The 18,110-nt window shown below is 41.7% G+C and overlaps 1 protein-coding gene across 1 annotated transcript in view; it reads right to left on the reverse strand.

The window, feature by feature from the left end:
- Window positions 1-3,009, reverse strand: part of CRLF2 (cytokine receptor-like factor 2) — a 14,695-nt gene extending 11,686 nt beyond the window's left edge. Inside the window, exon 1 of the mRNA XM_010295726.1 lies at window positions 2,934-3,009. Within this exon, the coding sequence (XP_010294028.1) occupies window positions 2,934-3,009 (76 nt within the window). The remainder of the gene's footprint in view (window positions 1-2,933) is intronic.
- Between the last annotated feature and the right edge of the window lie 15,101 nt (window positions 3,010-18,110).

Below are 18,110 nucleotides of genomic sequence, written 5' to 3' on the forward strand. Positions count from 1 at the left end.
AGCACATCAACTTAACAACACATATAAATCTTTCTAGGATCAGAACCTTTTTCTGCAAAAAACCTACATAATATTAATTGAAACTCTGAGATTTTAACATTTAAATGTAAACTCCAGCAACTGCATTTTTTTATGTACTAAAATGGAAGGTAATATGTTATTAAATACTTTAATAATAAATAGAACCATTTAATAGAAATGGAACAGAAATTGTAACAAACTGTCTGGTGATAGATAATATTCTTTCCTGTGCTCTAGTTTTTAAGAACTTCAGAAGAAACCAGTCTTGACATAATTAACTATTGATGTAGGACAGAAAAAGCTTTACCAATCTTTTACTATTAAAGACTGTGTTTCTAGAGCTCTAGTCAGGACAATTTTCTACTGTGCTTTCTTGATTCCACGAGTTCTGTAGCCTTTTTGAGTGTGGTATGAGTTGTGTTTTGTGTAAACGTCCAGTAAACATTTGTGTGCATCTTTTCAAATTATAGCATGTGTATTTTGCGTAATTCACATTTCAACATGAAGAGGTGCATAGCATAAGTGAGTTTTTTAGAGTTTGGATTAAACTGATGTCAAATCCTCTAAGGATATGTACAGGTTATCTATAATATGGTATTTCCTTCTTATGATCTTTCCTTTACCTTTAACTGAAAAGGTGTTTAGTTTCCTTTTCTTTCTTTTTTTTTTTTTTTAAAGCACCTATACACCTATGCTTCTGGAGGCAGAATGGCAGAATCATTCATATCTTTTGTTAATGGAAAGAGATAGGGAGAAAATAGAGGGGACCCTTTCTCTCTCTTTCTTTATGATGGAATTTTTATGAATACAACTTTAACACCATGGATCATTCTCAGCTAATGTGCCAGCTCTTCCACAGTAGTTGTAATCGTTTAAAGCATTCTCCTATTCATGATCCTAGAGGCACACAATAGCCCAAAGTAACACATTTATAATTATTCTTTGTATTATGATAATGGTAGACGGAAAGGTCAAAAATATTACGAATAGGCAGTCCCTTGGCTAAAGAGAGTGGCAGCAACTTTCTGTCTGAGGATGGCCTGCTGGTCCAGCTAGGTATTCAGTATGTTGCAGTGCTGTAGGACACATGCCAGTGCCCTGGAGCATGTGCTTCAAGAGCATTATCCAAGTCTACACCTTTGGTAAAACCAGATGAGGACTGGTAGGGCTCCACACAAGACTTTAACCTCACAGACACTGCTGGACACCTAGCTCTTCTCAGGACAGAGAAGCATGGAAAATACCGCTCTGGTGTGTGAAGAAAGTACTTTTACAAGGGAAAAAAGAAGAAATTTCCTTGAGCAATAAATAATGCAGACACAACCATGAACAAGAATATGAGCAAGTACGTTCCACCTCCAAGCCACTTTTCAAAGTTTATTACTCAGAAAAAATATTATTGAAGGGGAACATTGTAAAAAGGCTGAATGTCATGGAACAGATCAAAAAGAAGAAAAAGAAGAGGCAGAATGTCAATCTGCATAGATAACAGAATGGAACATGCATGTACTGGAAAAGTTGCAACCTCATTGAAACATAACAAAGAAAAACCACTTTTGATTTCCTTACACTGATGAAACCTGATAAGTAACCACATGTTGAACTTCCACATATTGCAGTACACTGTATAGAAACTACTGCAGAGCAAGAGCCAGATCTGAGCCTACAGTCTTTAGTTACCCTTAAATACTACTCACCTATGAGAACATTTCATTAATAGGAACACATGTAGGCAAAAGTGCAACTTCTTGCGTACAAGACACCTGAACTGAATGCACAGGACAGAGACTGAACAGGAAACCTCTTTTCAAGAAAAGGAACAAGATAGCAAGAGAGAGTTTTTTATAAACATTTTGAGGCAAGGTGTAATCCTTATAGCATGATTCTTATAACCCATCAAACAGTGCTTTTTTCAGAAGATTGCCAACCATTGCTAGGCATCACAACACTTTGCACCAAATAAGAACCACGACTGTAATTTTCAACTCTTGTTCCACAAAGTCATGCCATCAGTACAGCATGGCTATAGGTGGTTGCCATCTCAGGACAGGAAAGAGTCATGTCCCCTTGCAGGAGAGCCAGTGACTCACAGGAGCAATCAACACTGGAGAATGAGGTGGTGATGCATTGCTGAAAATGGTACTTACTGTACGTCCAGCAGGACAGAGAGCTGATTTATAGGTTGACAAGACAAGATCATAAATTTAAAGTATTTATTTCTCCTAATAAAATGAATGAAGGGAACTTGTGATAAATTAACAAGACTGAAGATTAGATTATTGGTCTATGTGTTGGGCTTTATGTTTGATTTCTGTAAGAATCCATTTATCTTTGGCAAGCTATAAGGAATGGCATTGCAGACAAACACATGAAATAGAGATGTTCTCATATTCAGGTAGACAAATAACCAGTCTTTAAGGTCTTTAGTAATTTTGCCGTTTAATAGTATTTTTACCTTGATGCTTTTTCAGGCACAAGATATTGCTGCATATTTTCCCATTTTTCCCATATACTTGTTTTATTTTTCTATAATACTAAGCAAATCTTACCTGGAATCTGTTTTATCCATCTTTGTTCAATGGAAAAGCTAGTCTTTTTTGGATGCAGTCTACTTGGTTATAACCTATGCCTTAGAGAGTAAGTAGTTGCGCTTGAAGAACAGACACAAGCTTAGCGAGTTCTGCCTTGATTTTTGATTAGAAAATTTTCATAGAAATCTGTTATTATCATCATCATTATTATTTTTTCTAAGGATCCACCTCCACCTCTGCTGGATATCAATTTCTGTTTGGTTGATTCTTTTCACCAAAAAAAAGTATTGAATATTGTAACACGTGAGGTAAAGTACGCACAGAAATATTGCTAACTAATATATACATTTCTTGAATAATTATCTGTGGATTTGAACTTACCAGGAGATTGTGACTGAGAAGCCACCAGGTTGGTGAGTGTGAAGATCACTGAACATGTTTGAAAGATGAGTCTCATGGTTGGAATGACACAACAGACTGTGAAGAGATGAGTAATCGTAATCTCTGGACTTCGCTATTTGATCACTTTATACCAGAGGCTGGAGGGAACAGGAGGAAATGACTACAGGAAATAAAAACTTGACATATCTCTAGCTATAAACAAATGAGCAGTGCAGGATTTCGGAATGCACACCTTCTTCATACCATGTTAAAAAAGATAAAATTAATTTATCAGAATGTGAGTATCTCTCCTGTCAGCACTTTGCTTTATCTTTTCACAGATGTATAAATAAGAGGTGACCGTAGCCCTGATCCAAACGAGGCCCAGGTAGCTGTGCATAGGTGTGACCACATCATATCATGGATGAAGACACAGACCTCGAAGTGCCAGTAACCTGAGGGTAGGAGAGGCACACACAGCCTGCCTCTTACAAATCAGGAGCTGTTGCTGCTAGCAGATGTTTACACTGCCACTCCACACGCCTGATGCACCTCAGCTGGCTGGAGCCACTTCTGCCCCCAAATGAGAGCAGAAGTTGTGGGCCTTTCTGTGACAGAGAGAGGTGAGCTGCTGGGGCAGGGAGGCTATTGCACAAGAGGTAGCACTAGGGTGAATTTCCTTCTGTGTTACCTGGACAGATATATGCTGCTATAGCCTGAAAATATGTCCATATATCTAACATTATATATATATACACTATACCTATACCTTATATATCCATATACCTAAAATTATACGCAGAAAGTGGGAAATAGAACAGTGTTTTGCCTGAGATTAAACATATTTTAGAAACAGCAGAACTTAAAATCTTATAATAATCACAGTTATCGTGTCTAAAGAGACTTATTATCTGTACGTCCGCAATAAACTGGGCTAACATTATGTCCCCATAGTAGTGCAGCAAGCAGGAGAGGTGAAGCAGTGGGGTGAAGCAGTTGGTGCTGAGGACTCAAAAGCCAGGCAGTGTGCATGGGGACAAGAGGGAGTCTTTCCTAGACTGGCACCAGTCCAGCCCTATGGGCTGAATGCCTGTTAGCAGTCAGAGCCAGCTAGATGCCCTCCTGGAGCGCATCTTCAGGGCTAGGCGCACCCAAGAGGAGCCCAGTGCTCCACTGTGTGAACGAAAGCATGGGGATGATTGGAAGATTCACTTCACAAGGACGGTCCTAATCTGAACTGACAAGTCAGTGTGGCCTTAGCCTGCTGCCCTTGTCCAGCAAGAGCTCAGGAAGACAGCCTTAAGTGACAAAGTGCTCTTTCCTCTGGGCTTGCTGGTTGCTCCCTTCATGTCCTGGTAAAGGTTTACAGTTTACTTTTCTAGAGGCATGTGAAAGAGGCAAACACATTTTCTCCCTTCAAATCCAACCTTTCCCTTCATTAAGCATCATGCAAAATAAGCTGCTCCATGGAATCAATAGGTAAAGATTTAAATGGCAGACCTCAATTCCTATCTCTGTTTCCTAGCTGGTCTCAAGCTTTTTCTGTGCTTGCATCAGAAGCACAGGAACCTTCTTCTCATGGAGGGGCATGATTGGGCAGATGAATGACTCCATTATGCTGCATGCAAAGTGGCCTGGACACACACCTCATATTGCCTTCTGGAGACCTTGTCCCCTAGGCTATTTTTTGCCTCCAGCTTCTCAAGTAAGGAGAGTGGAAGTCTGTCTGCTGCACATGGTGCTAGGTAGGGAGCTGGATCATGGCTGGGAATACACCCAGAAGTGCTGCCATGATTTCTGTTTAGGCTTATTTTCATTCCTTTCAGAACCTTTGCTGACATGTTCACTGTCTTTTTTAATCCAACAGTACTGTTTGTCTGATGAGACCCTTATTATCTTTGTCACATCATATAAGTCTCCAGTCAAGTGATGTGATACAAGTTTTGATCTGGCTATTCACTTTTCTTGGGTTGGCTACTTTCAACTGGCTTATCTATTGCATGACCCAGGAAGACCTATTCAAATCTTAGTGAGTCTTGGACACCCCAGCACGACTGTCTGACACACAAATAGTACTCTGTTAACTGTCTAGCCCCTGCTTTGATCAAGTTCCTCCAGGGACGCATTAAATCCTGGAACTAAAACAACAAGCAGCACACAACTGAACTACCAAACTAGGTTGTAGGTGATAGTTAATGGAAATCTGAAATCACCATGGTTTCTACAGTCAGCATTGCAGAAGCCAGTGAGATAAACAAATGAAGACAGACATCCAAAATTCTCTGGTTCCCCAGCACATGGCAACTCTGACATGTGCCCATTTGAGTTAAGAACAAATTTTCCTCCCAGAACATTCGTCTTGAGTGTAATGGAGCCAAATTTGTCCCTGTCTGCTTTTTATACAGGTAAAACACACTGGACTACAGACCTCCTAAGACAGTTCGTTCTTTGGGGGAAAGAGGTGTGGGGACACAACATGCAAAGGAAAGGTATCTAAAAATACCTTCTGGCTTATAATTATTCTGATTTTGAGACAGTAATCTAAACTGAGGTCTAATTCTCAAGTGACAACAGCTTCTTTTCACTGACACTTTCCTCCTACCTATGTTGGTACCTCAAGTAATTATCTCTCCCACCAGTCTCTACTTTCTTTTAAGACACCAAGGGCCTCTTGAAGTCAAACAAAATTCTCCTTCTACTACTTTTGAAATTAGACTTAGGGCTGAGGTTCTGGGGAATGAAAAACCACGACGACTGGGTCAAACAAACCGCTTGCATAAAGCTGATGCATTGTCAAGGTATTTTTGCTGCTGCTGAGAGAAACATCAGATTTGGCACTTGAGAGACGTAGGGCCTGGGCACCTCCCACCTCCCCGCCATGCAGGCAGACACTGGCCCAACCACCTGTCCCAGGTTCTGCTTTCTGGAAGCCAGCTGTTATTACCTGGTTTGATTTTTTCAAATATGGATGATCCCAGTCCATGAACTGAAAAGCCGCCTGTGAGCCACAGGATGTGTTTTCCCCCAGGTCTTTTTCTGCCTGCCTGCAGGAGTGTAATTGATTAACTTTCCCACATCCTCTGGGTCATTGCTCCCATGAGGACAAGGATGAAACATTGTCACAGTGTGCCCCCTCTTCAGCGCTCAAATGCAGTGCGGAGTTGTCATATTTGGCCTGAAAAAACAAGTTCCATCCAAATATTGCAAATTCATGCAGGAACAGGGAAAGCAAAAAGTAAAGGTGAGTTGAAAATTAGCAGCCAAGGTTTGTGATTTTGACCTCGCAGAGGGGTGGTAGATGTCCCATCCCTGGAAACATTCAAGGTCAGGTTGGACGGGGCTCTGAGCAATCTGATCTGCTTGAAGATGTCCCTGCTCATTTGCAGGGGGGTTGGACTAGATAATCTTTATAGGTCCCTTTCAACCCAAACTGTTCTATGATTCTATGCCTGCCAGTAGAGAAAACTCTGAACAACATACCCAGAGGATGAGGACGATGCAAGTAAAGCAAGTAAATCAAAAGAAGCCCTTTGAACTTCATTTTGCACTTTGGATCAAACCACACAAACAGCCCTTGGCTCTCTGTCAACTCTTCCACCTATAGCAGCAGCTCTCAGAGGTGGCTTCACTTGCCAGTTGCAATCTCCAGCACCCTTACTGACTTTTATCAGCTTCCTTCCTCTCTTTTTATTCCCCTTTCTATTATTTCATCAGCAGTGTAAAACAGGTCTTTGACCACCACATAGTTCAGCAAAACAAATTGTCTCAGTTTATGTTTTCCTTCACTTAGAACCTAAACAATCAATAGTCTGTGAGTAACTTCCATTTAATGTTATTTACTTCCTCACGGCCTTGGTAACAGACCCCACAAAAAGCCCCACAAAATAACAGAGATTATCTTTTTTGCAATGATGATCCATTGCAATTTTTAGTATTATCAGGAAGTTATTTCGGTGTGCTTTGAGTGGGTGGGGTAAAGGGAACAGTGACCCATTTATAGAAAATAGTCATTCAATGACAAATCAGCCTAGTCAACTTGAGTCAGTGCAGCCTGTTCCGACAGGAGAACCTGGTTCCCTTTTGTAATATGCTGCAAAGTGCAGGTGTAAAGACCTCTCCTGTACTTTTTAGGCCCATCTTCCACCCATGGGCAAAGCTTAGGAGATTAATCCTCAAGGGTCCCTGGCATTCTTAAAATTCATGCTCCTGTGCAATCACTTCAAAAAGTATCACTTGTTGGTCTTCCCTCACAACACCATGGTTTGGCCTGTCCCAGCCTTCTTTATAAATGACAGGAAAGCAATAAGGGGAAAAAAAACCCGAGCAAAGATGGCAGGAGATTTGGATGGATGAACAAGAAGCTCCTATCTGAAATCAGACATGAAAAAGAAGTGTACAAGAGGTGGAAGCAGGAGCAGGTGGCCTAGCATTATAAAACTGCTTTTTGATCTTGCAGGGACAAGGTTAGAAAAGTCAAGGTCGATCTGGAGTTGAGTCTGTTAAGACATGTGAAGGACAACAAGAAAGGATCTACAGCTACACAAATAGTAAAAGGAAGACTAATGAAAACATGGGCCTACTGCTGAATGAGGCAGGGGACTTTGTGATTGTCCTGGTTTCAGCTGGGATAGAGTTCATTTTCTTCACAGAAGCTACTGTGAGGCTGTTTTGGATTTGGGATGAAAAAATGTTAATAATGTGCTGATGTTTTGGCTTGTTGTTAAGCAGTCAAGGACTATCCAGCTTTTTCGCACTGGCCTGCCAGCGAGTAGGCTGGGGGTGCCCGGGGAGCTGGGAGGGGACACAGCCAGGATGCTGGCCCCAACTGACCAAAGAGATATTCCATACCATATGACATCATGCTCAGTATATAAAGTTGGGAGGAATAAGAAGGAAGGGGTGGGGGGACGTTTGGAGTTATGGCATCTGTCTTCCCAAGAAGCCATTACATGTGACGGACCGCTGCTTCCCTGGAGATGGCTGAACACCTGCCTGCCCATGGGGAGTGGTGAATGAATTCCCTGTTTTGCTCTGCTTGCGTGTGTGGCTTTTGTTTTGCCTGTTAAACTGTCTTTGTCTCAACCCATGAGTTTTCTCACTTTTACTCTTCTGATTCTCTTTGCTCTGCTTGTGTGTGCAGCTTTTGTTTTACCTGTTAAACTGTCTTTATCTCAACCCATGAGTTTCCTCACTTTTACTGTTCTGATGTTCTCCCCCGTCCCACCGTGGGAGAGTGAGTGAGTGGCTGCATGGGGCTTAGTTGCTGGCTGGGGCTAAACCACAATAGTGACAAATGACACATAAAATGCTGAGGTACTCAATGCCACCTTTGCTTCAGTCACAGAATCACAGAATCACAGAATCACTAAGGTTGGAAAGGACCTTCAAGATCATCAAGTCCAACCATTAATCCAGCACCACCATGTTCCCTAAACCATGTCCTGAAGCACCACATCCACTCGTTTTTTGAACACTTCCAGAGATGGCGACTCCACCACCTCCCTGGGCAGCCTGTTCCAATGCTTAACCAGCCTCTCGGTGAAGAAATTTTTCCTAATATCCAATCTAAACCTCCCCTGGCGCAACTTGAGGCCATTTCCTCTCGTTCTATCGCTAGTTACTTGGGCGAGGAGACCAACACCCACATCGCCACAACCCCCTTTCAGGTAGTTGTAGAGAGCAATAAGGTCTCCCCTCAGCCTCCTCTTCTCCAGACTAAACAACACCAGTTCCCTCAGCTGCTCCTCACAAGACTTGTGCTCCAGACCCCTCACCAGCTTCGTTGCCCTTCTCTGGACACGCTCCAGCACCTCAGCATCCTTCTTGTAGTGAGGGGCCCAAAACTGAACACAGTATTCAAGGTGCGGCCTCACCAGTGCCGAGTACAGGGGCACAATCACTTCCCTACTCCTGCTGGCCACACTAGTTCTGATACAGGCCAGGACGCTGTTGGCCTTCTTGGCCACCCGGGCACACTGCTGGCTCATGTTCAGCCAGCTGTCAACCAGAACAGTCTTTGCTAGCAAGACCAGCTTCCAGAAATCCCAGGCCTCTGAGACCAGAAGGAAAGTCTGGAGCAAAGAAAACTCATCCTTAGCAGAGAAGGACCAGTTTTGTGAGCACTTTAACAAGCTAGACATATTGGGCCTCACAAGATGCATCCATGAGCGTTGATGGAGCTGGCAGATGGGAGAGATTCCTGAGAACTGTAAGAAAACAAACATCACTCCTATCTTCAAAAAGGAGAGGAAGGAGGATTGGGGAATTACAGGCTGATCAGTCTCACCTCAAACCCTGGGACGGTGATGGAGCAACTAAACCTGGAAACCACTTCCAAATACATGAAACCATGATAAGCCAACCTGATAGCATTCTCAACAAGGCGTCTAACTTGGTGGATGGCAAGAAAGCAGCGGATATTGCTGACTTTGACTTTATTAAGGCCTTTGACATTGTCTCTGCAGAAAAGAACCTTGGTGTCCCAATGAACAGCAAGATGAACATGAGCCTGCGATGCACTGTAGCAGCAAAGAAGGTCAACAGCCTCCTGAGCTGCATTAGGCAAGGTGTTGCCAGCAAATCGAGGCAGGTGAGTCTTCATCTCTACTCTGATCTGGTGAGACATATCTAGAGTGCTGGGTCCTGTGCTGGTCTCCCCAGTACATGAAAGATGTAAAACGAGTCCAGTGGGCCATGAAGATAATTAAGAGACTGGAACACCACAGGAGAGGCTGACAACCTGGAGAGGGATCAGAGGGATCTTATCCATGTGTATAAATAGCTGAAGGGAGTAAACATGGTGGAGCCAGACTCTTCTCAGTGATGCCCACTGACAGGACAAGAGGCAATGGACAGAAATTAAAAACAATAAAATTCAGTCTAAACACGGGAAAGCATTTTTACTGTGAGGGTGGCTGAGCACTGGCACACATGGCCCAGAGGGGTTGCGGAGTCTCTATCTGCGGACATATTCAAAACCCAGCTATAGGCAGTCCTGGGAAATTGGCTCTATTTGACCCTGCTTAAGCAGGAGGATTGGACTAAATGATTTTCAGAGGTGCCTTCCAGCCTCAACCATTCTGTGATGTTGTGAAAACATAGGAAATGTCACACCGCTTTGCAATTTACATGTATGAAGTATGGGAGTTCTGGTACCTCCTCATCCCCCATTTCCCAAGTATGTGGTAGAGTTAGAAAAAAAAGTGAAGAGCTACAAAGTCAACCAGAGGCAGGGAGCAATATTTGTAAGAGGAAGAAATGGAAAGAATGGTGATTTGCAACTTGGAGAAAAGATGTGTGAGTAGAGAATTGATAAAGGTCTAGAAGTTTATGAATAATGAGATGATCACTAAGGAGTGACTGCCTTTTCTCACAACATGGGACTTCCTGAAAAATGAAGTTATGAGGCAGCAGGATTAGAACAAACATCAAATAACACTACTTCTAAAAATATAACTTCAAACAGTGGAGTGTGCTCCACAGTGAGTAAGTTGCAGTTTGGCAACTGATACTATTTTTTTTGGTAGGTCTAGGAACGCTGACACTGACAACACCAGTAAGCATGAAATAAGAGTCAGTAGACAGTGGATGAAAGAAGAAAGAGAGAGAAATATCACCTGTCTGTTCACAAGAAATAGAAGCTTACATAATCAGAGGAGGTATGCTCTGGAACTTGAAATTTTAATCAGTATGGATAAGAAAAGAGAACAAATTGCACAAAGTGGGACCTAGTCATAGATTTTAATATCATATTATGACCAAAAGATCTGATTTCTTATGTATGAAAAAATAGTCAATTTTATCCCATAAATCCTGGACTGGCAATGCGGGCATATTCAGTGTCTAACACTCAACAAACATTCACATATGTCTTTCCCTGGAGCCACCTGTAACAGTTACATCCAAGCAATGTGTGTGCAGAGTCAAATTTAAATCTGTCTGTCTTAAATTGGCAGGCTGATCTCTCTGTTGCAAGAATTTGCCCTGAAGTAAGAAAGTAGGGGTTGTTCTAGAGGAAGCAATGATTAAATTGTGTCTATGTGCAAGAACATCGCCTTTCTAGCTTTAAAATGCAAGTAAGCTTAATTACGGATCCCATACATCATGTCGCTACAGAGTTTTATCACTAAAGAGGACTGAAAATTTCCTACTGCTTTCCACTTGTTTGCATGATATCATTACAATCTGCCCAACAATACTTATTTTCTGACCTTACTGGAAACTTTGAGCTTTCATTCATTCTCAGGCATTGCCTGATAGCTAGTAGTAGGCACAATAAGCAAGCGTTCAAAACTCTGAACTCACCAAAAATACTGCAGAGAGCAGTGTGTAAAAGCCTGATCTGCAGTCATTTGTACCAGCACCATTCCCATTCAACACCGTCCTCTACCTGCCTGGTACTCAGTTGCCACCAGTGACAATACCTATGCCAAGGGAAGGGTAACTTTAAACCAGACTCCATAGGTACTGCATCAGTAGGTAAAGCTGTCTCACAAAAAATTACTTCAGAAAGTCATTATTAGAGCTGCAAAGTGAAGTATCCCAGAGTCAGAATAAAGAGTGATGTATAAGAAAAAACCCTTATTCATCTCCTTTTGTCTGCATACTGCACAAAATTTAACTGCAGAGAGATGAGGCCAGAAAGCAGAAAGAAGGTGCTTTTTGAATGGATCACATCTGAATCATGAAGGAGTCTTTTATGTGTAGGACCCCACTTGATGTGCTAAAGAATATGGAAGGTATACTCTGAATGAATCTGGGTGCTACAGAAATAAAGACAAGGGTGTCCTGATAAGATAGTCATGTGTCTACCTATCAAGTGAAGAACTTTGACAAGGTCTGTTAGTGACATTCACAGCTTCCATATGAAATTTCAAGTCCTTACCTAAAAGAATATGCATGCTTGGCCATTTCAAAAAATGTATCAGCAGAAATATTTCAATGTCAGCAAATAAGAAAAGTTAGTCATTAAAAAATGGACTAGAATAGAATAGAATACTTGGAAAGGACCTACAGTGATCATCTAGTCCAACTGCCTGACCAGCTCAAGGCTGACCAAAAGTTAAAGCATATCATTAAGGGCATTGTCTAATTGACAGGCTCAGGGCATTGACTACCTCTCTAGGAAGCCTGTTCCAGTGTTTGACCACCCTCTCGGTAAAGAAATATTTTAAAATGTCAAGTCTGAACTTCCAAAGGAAAAAAAAAAAAAAAAGATAAATACTTTGGCTGAAGTTAAGCATCTTTAAAAAATCAGACATAAGCAAGCACCCTACAAGACATATAAATCAAGAATTAACAGTTCAGGTTATAAAGTACTGAAACTTCGTAAGCAAAAGTAAACACTTTTAATGGGTAGCATACAACAATTTGCATATTAGAAGACATTACCTGTTTCATGTAGAAAATGTCTTTTCATTATTCCAGTCAATAGTGCATGTTTAATTTTTTACCATATCATTTTATTAAATATCATACTTCCCATTTGTATCCTTAAAAATACTTGTAATAACTACTATGTTTTTGCTCTTAGTATTATGCTTTTGTTTTCTGGGGAAGAGAGTAATAGAATTATAAATTCAGGGATGCACCTGAACCCATCTGTCTTTTTGGAACATCCCAAATTTTTGGAGTATTTTGCAACAAATTGACACGTGACAGCCAGTTACATTTCTGTTATCTTCCTCTTTTCCCGTCTACTTACATTAAAATCATGTGTGGGGTCCTTCAACTACAACTCAAAATATTGCCTTAGTCCCACATCTAAACTGAAAAGATGGCAAAGTAAATTTTATCATACGGTCTATAAAACAATCTATAGAAGATGGAGGATTAGTTGTGTACGAGTGCATTTGTGATGATCTTTTGATTACATAATCCTTAAGATTATGTAAAATTAATATCCTTAAGTTTATAACAATATACATTGATATTAATAATTAAAAAGACTCTGTAATTATGTAATTACAGCTATACAGTCCTGTAGGCTAAAAATAATTTCTGTGACTTTCAGTTACTCTTCTTCCATCTCCCATCATTGAATATTTTGACCTATTTTTGAAATTCTAATCCTCTGGCACATTCCTTTGCGAAATACCCAACACAGCTTCCCTTGTTCTTTCCTGGTAAAAGGCAAAGCTCCTGTCATCCTGGCACGGCCTTGTGTTGCAGGCAAGGGGCTTTATTTCTGTTTCCTAAAAGGGTAAAGAAGCAGAGAGGAATGCAACCTGAACTGGAGGTTAACAAACATATATATATATATGAGACAAAGATCTGACTTGTTAAAAAATACATAAACAATAACAGGTAGGCAATTATGGTGGATTACAAGGGAAAGGAAAGGAAACCTAAATAATCATTTGTAAGAAAAAGTACTTTATTAAAGTGAGTATATCCTCTCCGTGTACCTTCCCCGCTACAGAGGAGAAAATAAGTATCCTCAGACTAACCACCAGTGCTTCCACTGCTAAAAAGAAGGAGCAAGTAACAGAGCTAATATCAAACCAAAAATCTTTCCTTCTCCCACCAAAAAGCTGTTTCACCCCGTCTTGTTTCTCCCCGAGTCCTCACCTGCTGTTGCACAGCGCACAGGAGACCACACCAGGAATACTTCAGGGCAGTGTTTCACCTTTCATAGCTTGAACTGTTGTGGAATACATCCAGCAAAACTTGCAAGGCAAAGTGGTGAAACACCTCTTAGAAATCATAGGATGAACGGAGAAGACCTGGGGGTTAAACAACCGTTTCAAGACTGGTTGATAGCCTGTCCCGTGAGTTACTCACCGGCGGGGGCTGCACTACTGAAATCCTGGCCTGCCTTTCAAAACAGGAGAGAAATAGCATCGTTTCTGAAAGTAAACTCTTTATGTTCCACACGTGAGGAAACTGTGCATTGACCTATTTATTGCAGAGATTCATAACTATCAATGCCAGCATTTCAGCTTCTGGAGCCTGTAATGGCATTCGGTTCTCGTTGAGCCAGTTTTTGCGGAAATTAACCTGGATGGAAGTTAAGGTGTTAGCAAGGGTGAGGGAGGGAAAGAATAAGATTTTGTCTTGATTTTCTTCTGCGTTTGTAGAGAACAGATACTCATCCCCAAGGCTGCTGTGTGAAGGATGAGCCTGCTAGGGAAGCAGGCGGGCAGCCAAGAGGGTTTTGCCTGCAATATGCAGATGGTCGCTACGGCATAAAGAAAACGGGCAGGAGACAGGCATTGGGCAGGCGCTGATTTCAAGCTGGTGTTCTCATAAGGCGTTGCAGGCTCCTGTGCGTACTGGTGGGTCCCAAATGGTTGGGAAACTCCATGAAATGCACCCTGGAATTTCCAGCTGGTTTCCCTCCCCCTCCTCCCTCCACTGCTGCAGACACTGATGAGGAGGAGATAAGGATGAAGTGTAAGAGCTCTTCCGGAGAAGCATCTGCACATGCAGTTGTATAGGAGATACTGAAACTAAGATAAGAACATTAAGAATTATTTTTTTCCATACTACTTTTAACTTCTTATGAACGCAGTAGCTTTCAGGCGTTATGACAAAATAAAGTCGTTCGATTTTTCTGCTGCTGAGTGCCAGACTTGATGCTCTGAGTCAAATTAGATTAATGAAATAGTTGTCTTTTGTTGTTTGCAGTCATTTGGGCTTTTCATTAGAAAAGGCCAAGTGACAGGTGGTTCCTGCTGTATCTTCTATGGCTACAATGGTGTGAGCCACAGCAATAGCAAAACCAGTGCTTATAAACTTCCAGCTAGCGGTTCATTTCAAGAAATTGGGTTCCAGTTACAACGTGCAGTGACTTACCTTGAAAAAAACCAAACCCCACTAGATTTCACCCGTTGCTGATATGAAATGCTGTTGGTGTTTCAGTGGCTTGCCAGTGGAAGGTGTGTTGAAACAGGCTAAATGCTTTCCACACTTACTGTCTGTAATCAACTGTTAACAGCAAACTCTTGTGGTATCTGGAACCAAACGTATTAAAAAAAAAAACCTTCAACTGATCAGTGTGAAACAATGCTAGGCTGAGTCTTCAGTAATCTTAGGATGTACTGAGATGACTGCAGATTCTTATCTTTGGAAAGCATTTTAATCCTCGTCTCCGTTTTTTTGTTTTGAAAGATGTAGGTACCACACTCATTTCATTCATCAGGCAGTTTATTGCATTGGCTTTTATAGTTTTTTAGGTAAGATTAACTCTTCACAAGAACAAATTGTCCAAAAATTACAGTATACTAGCAATTTCATTCTCCTGAAACTACTGAGCAAGGACTTTCAGGAACACAGGATTTTATTTTCAAAAGTGGAACCGATATCTGTTGGTACTTACTTTTTGTGAATTTTTATTTGCTTTCTTAAAGCACTACATTTCTTTTTCCGCACCGAGTTTGACTGAGAATCAGCATTTATCACCTCTAACATGCCTAAATTCAGTCACAGAAAGATCTGCAAAGCTGGTACTTGGAATTGAGCCCTGCGGACTTGTGATGCACTGAACAGTTCCTTCTAATTTTCGTAACAGATTAAATCTCTCATGAAACAACTGAACTTGCCACTCCTGAAAACTCCCACATTCTGTCATTGTTGTTGACACTGTCCTAAAAGTATTCCAGACTGCAATCATTGTTTGGATATATTTTATTGCTCTTGAGTTTAAATCTTGCACAAAATGATAGCATTGAAGACATTTTGAACAGGGTTCCCTTGACCTTGAAGTCAGGTACTGAGTTAATTTAAATTATGATTAAAGTCAACAAAGAATTTAGGTCAGTTACAGGGCAGTACAGGAATCAGAGTACGAGAGCAGGGGACCGTGAAGGGGAAACATGCAGGGAACAGGATCTCCTTATGCTGATGTTGCTACCAGGAGAAAAATACACCTGGGTCACGGCGGTGGATTTATACCCCTCACTGAGTCAAGGAAATACAAACAGATCCTTTTGTGCAAATAGCACCCGCACCGCACTGCACAAGTAGCATTTGCTACAGATATCAACAGTCCTTAATTTTCCAGGACTTTGAACGCTAGTGGGTTTTGCTGGAGTATACGCTTTGGGAAGAGGATTTGAATAATACTTAAATTTTTGAGGACCCTGAGAAGAGCTATAGATTAGCCGCGAAAGTTAATGATTTTTATCAGGAAAGGGTTTGCTCTGAAGTCGGTTATCTGCAACCAGCAGCAAGCAGGGAGCAGAGGTCCCTGATCTCACAGGCCAAGGCAGCACCTACAGCATGTCACCTGACAAGACAGATAACAAGTTTTGTGCTTGCTCTAGGATGATCGTATTGTTTATTTTCTTCGCTGCTTCTCCCAATTCTCTTATAAGCATCAGCTGTTTTGAATGTGCCCTCCAGAACAGACATATTTCCGCTTTAACTTAACCTGCATTTAATGAAGGGTGATTTCGATCTGACTAACAGCAAATACTTTTCACACAAGCCTGCTGTGATTCCTAAAACATCTTAAAACATTCTTAAAACAGCAGGTGAGGCAGCTTAGCAAGTGCCCAGCTCTCTGAAGCGTTGCTTCAGGCTGTGCAAGGAGGAGCAGAGGCTCTTCTATAGGAGCAGGCTGGTGTGAGAGCTGTCATTGCAAGGATCAAGAGAAATCATGTCTTCCAATGACAAGCAATAGCCAGGCAAGCCTCCAGCGTTTGGTGAGCTAAATGGATGCAGGTTTGTACTCTGATAGGTTTCAAAAGGGTTTTAAGAAAGGAGAACTTCAGAAAATGTGGTTCACAAGCCAACCAGGTTTGCTCTAAACTAACTAAAATATCAAGAGTAAGCTTTGCGGATTTTCACAAAGTAAACATGTAAAGTGACCACTTTTTGTAACTTAACCCAAGAAATTTTGTCCCCTTGTATGTTAAAAACAGAATGTGTTAAGGCATCCCAAACTGCACACACATAATTGAAGGTTGTGCCAGGGACAAGGCAGTTTTTTGATTGCAAGCACACAAGTTAGTTGTGTCCCGCAGTCAGCACAAGGTGAAGGACAAGCCAATGGTATCGTCTGGCTTTGGTCTGTGTTCCTGCCCAGCCTCTTTCTTGAGCTTTCATATTCGCTCTTCCACACCTACCTCTCTCTGTAGTAATAAGCATGAGCAAAGGTGGGTGCCAGGTGACCTAAACGTATGAAAATAAGGGCAGGGTGCAAGAATTTAAGCTTTCTTCTGTTTTTCCCACCTGATGTTCTTGACGTGGCTCACCAGAAAAGAAACTGCCAGGGTGCCAGCAGCAGCCAGAGAGCATCGCTGGCCTTTTCCTCCTGCACAGTGAAACCGCGCTGTGTTTAGCCACCTTCCACATCAGCAGCTGCTTCTGGCCATGGGTCAGCACTGTGACCGGTGCCTCATTTGACTTGTGTATAAAGAGATGGAAGATGCGCATGATCAGCAGCCCTAAAACTGATTGCACCATTTTTAATACTAGAATAACATATTCTTGACTCTGAGTCAGACTGTACTGTCAGAGTACCTGGGTGCCCAAATGGAGCCAAGTGAGAATCAACTGGGATAAACAATAAATATTCTTTAAATGAAGAACTCTGACTTTTGGACATGAGATCAAAGAGCAGGAACTTGAGTTTCCCAGACACTAAAGTGACAGAAATATAGTCTTGAATTTTTCAGTTAAAATGTTTTTGCTCAAAAGAATAATGGATGTGGTTAGTAAAACTAGATAAAATTCATTAACAATAATTCAAGGGTGCTCCATAATAGCAGATAGAGCATCAAGAAGAACATGCCTTTAGGTTTGGAAGTTTTCTCAGTGCTCCTGCTTTTAAGTCTTATCTTTCTACAATATTCACACTTGTAAAGCAACCCTGTAATGCTATTGATATTATTCTTTACCTCTGTCCTGGTTTCAGCCACACAGAAGCTGATGTGAGGCTGCGTTTTGAATTTGGGATGAGAAAATGTTGATAACGTGCTGATGTTTTGAGTTGTTGCTGAGCAGTCAAGGACAGTCCAGCTTCTTGTGCTGGCCTGCCAGCGAGCAGGCTGGGGGTGCCCGGGGGGCTGGGAGGGGACACGGCCAGGGCCGCTGATGGCCTGCCAGCGAGCAGGCTGGGGGTGCCCGGGGAGCTGGGAGGGGACACGGCCAGGACAGCTGACAGAGGGATATTCCATACCATATGATGTCATGCTCAGTATTTAAAGCTGGGATGAAGAAGAAGGAAGGGGT

The sequence above is a fragment of the Phaethon lepturus genome, unplaced genomic scaffold, assembly GCF_000687285.1.
Source record: "Phaethon lepturus isolate BGI_N335 unplaced genomic scaffold, ASM68728v1 scaffold141, whole genome shotgun sequence".
Taxonomy (NCBI): Eukaryota; Metazoa; Chordata; class Aves; order Phaethontiformes; family Phaethontidae; genus Phaethon; species Phaethon lepturus.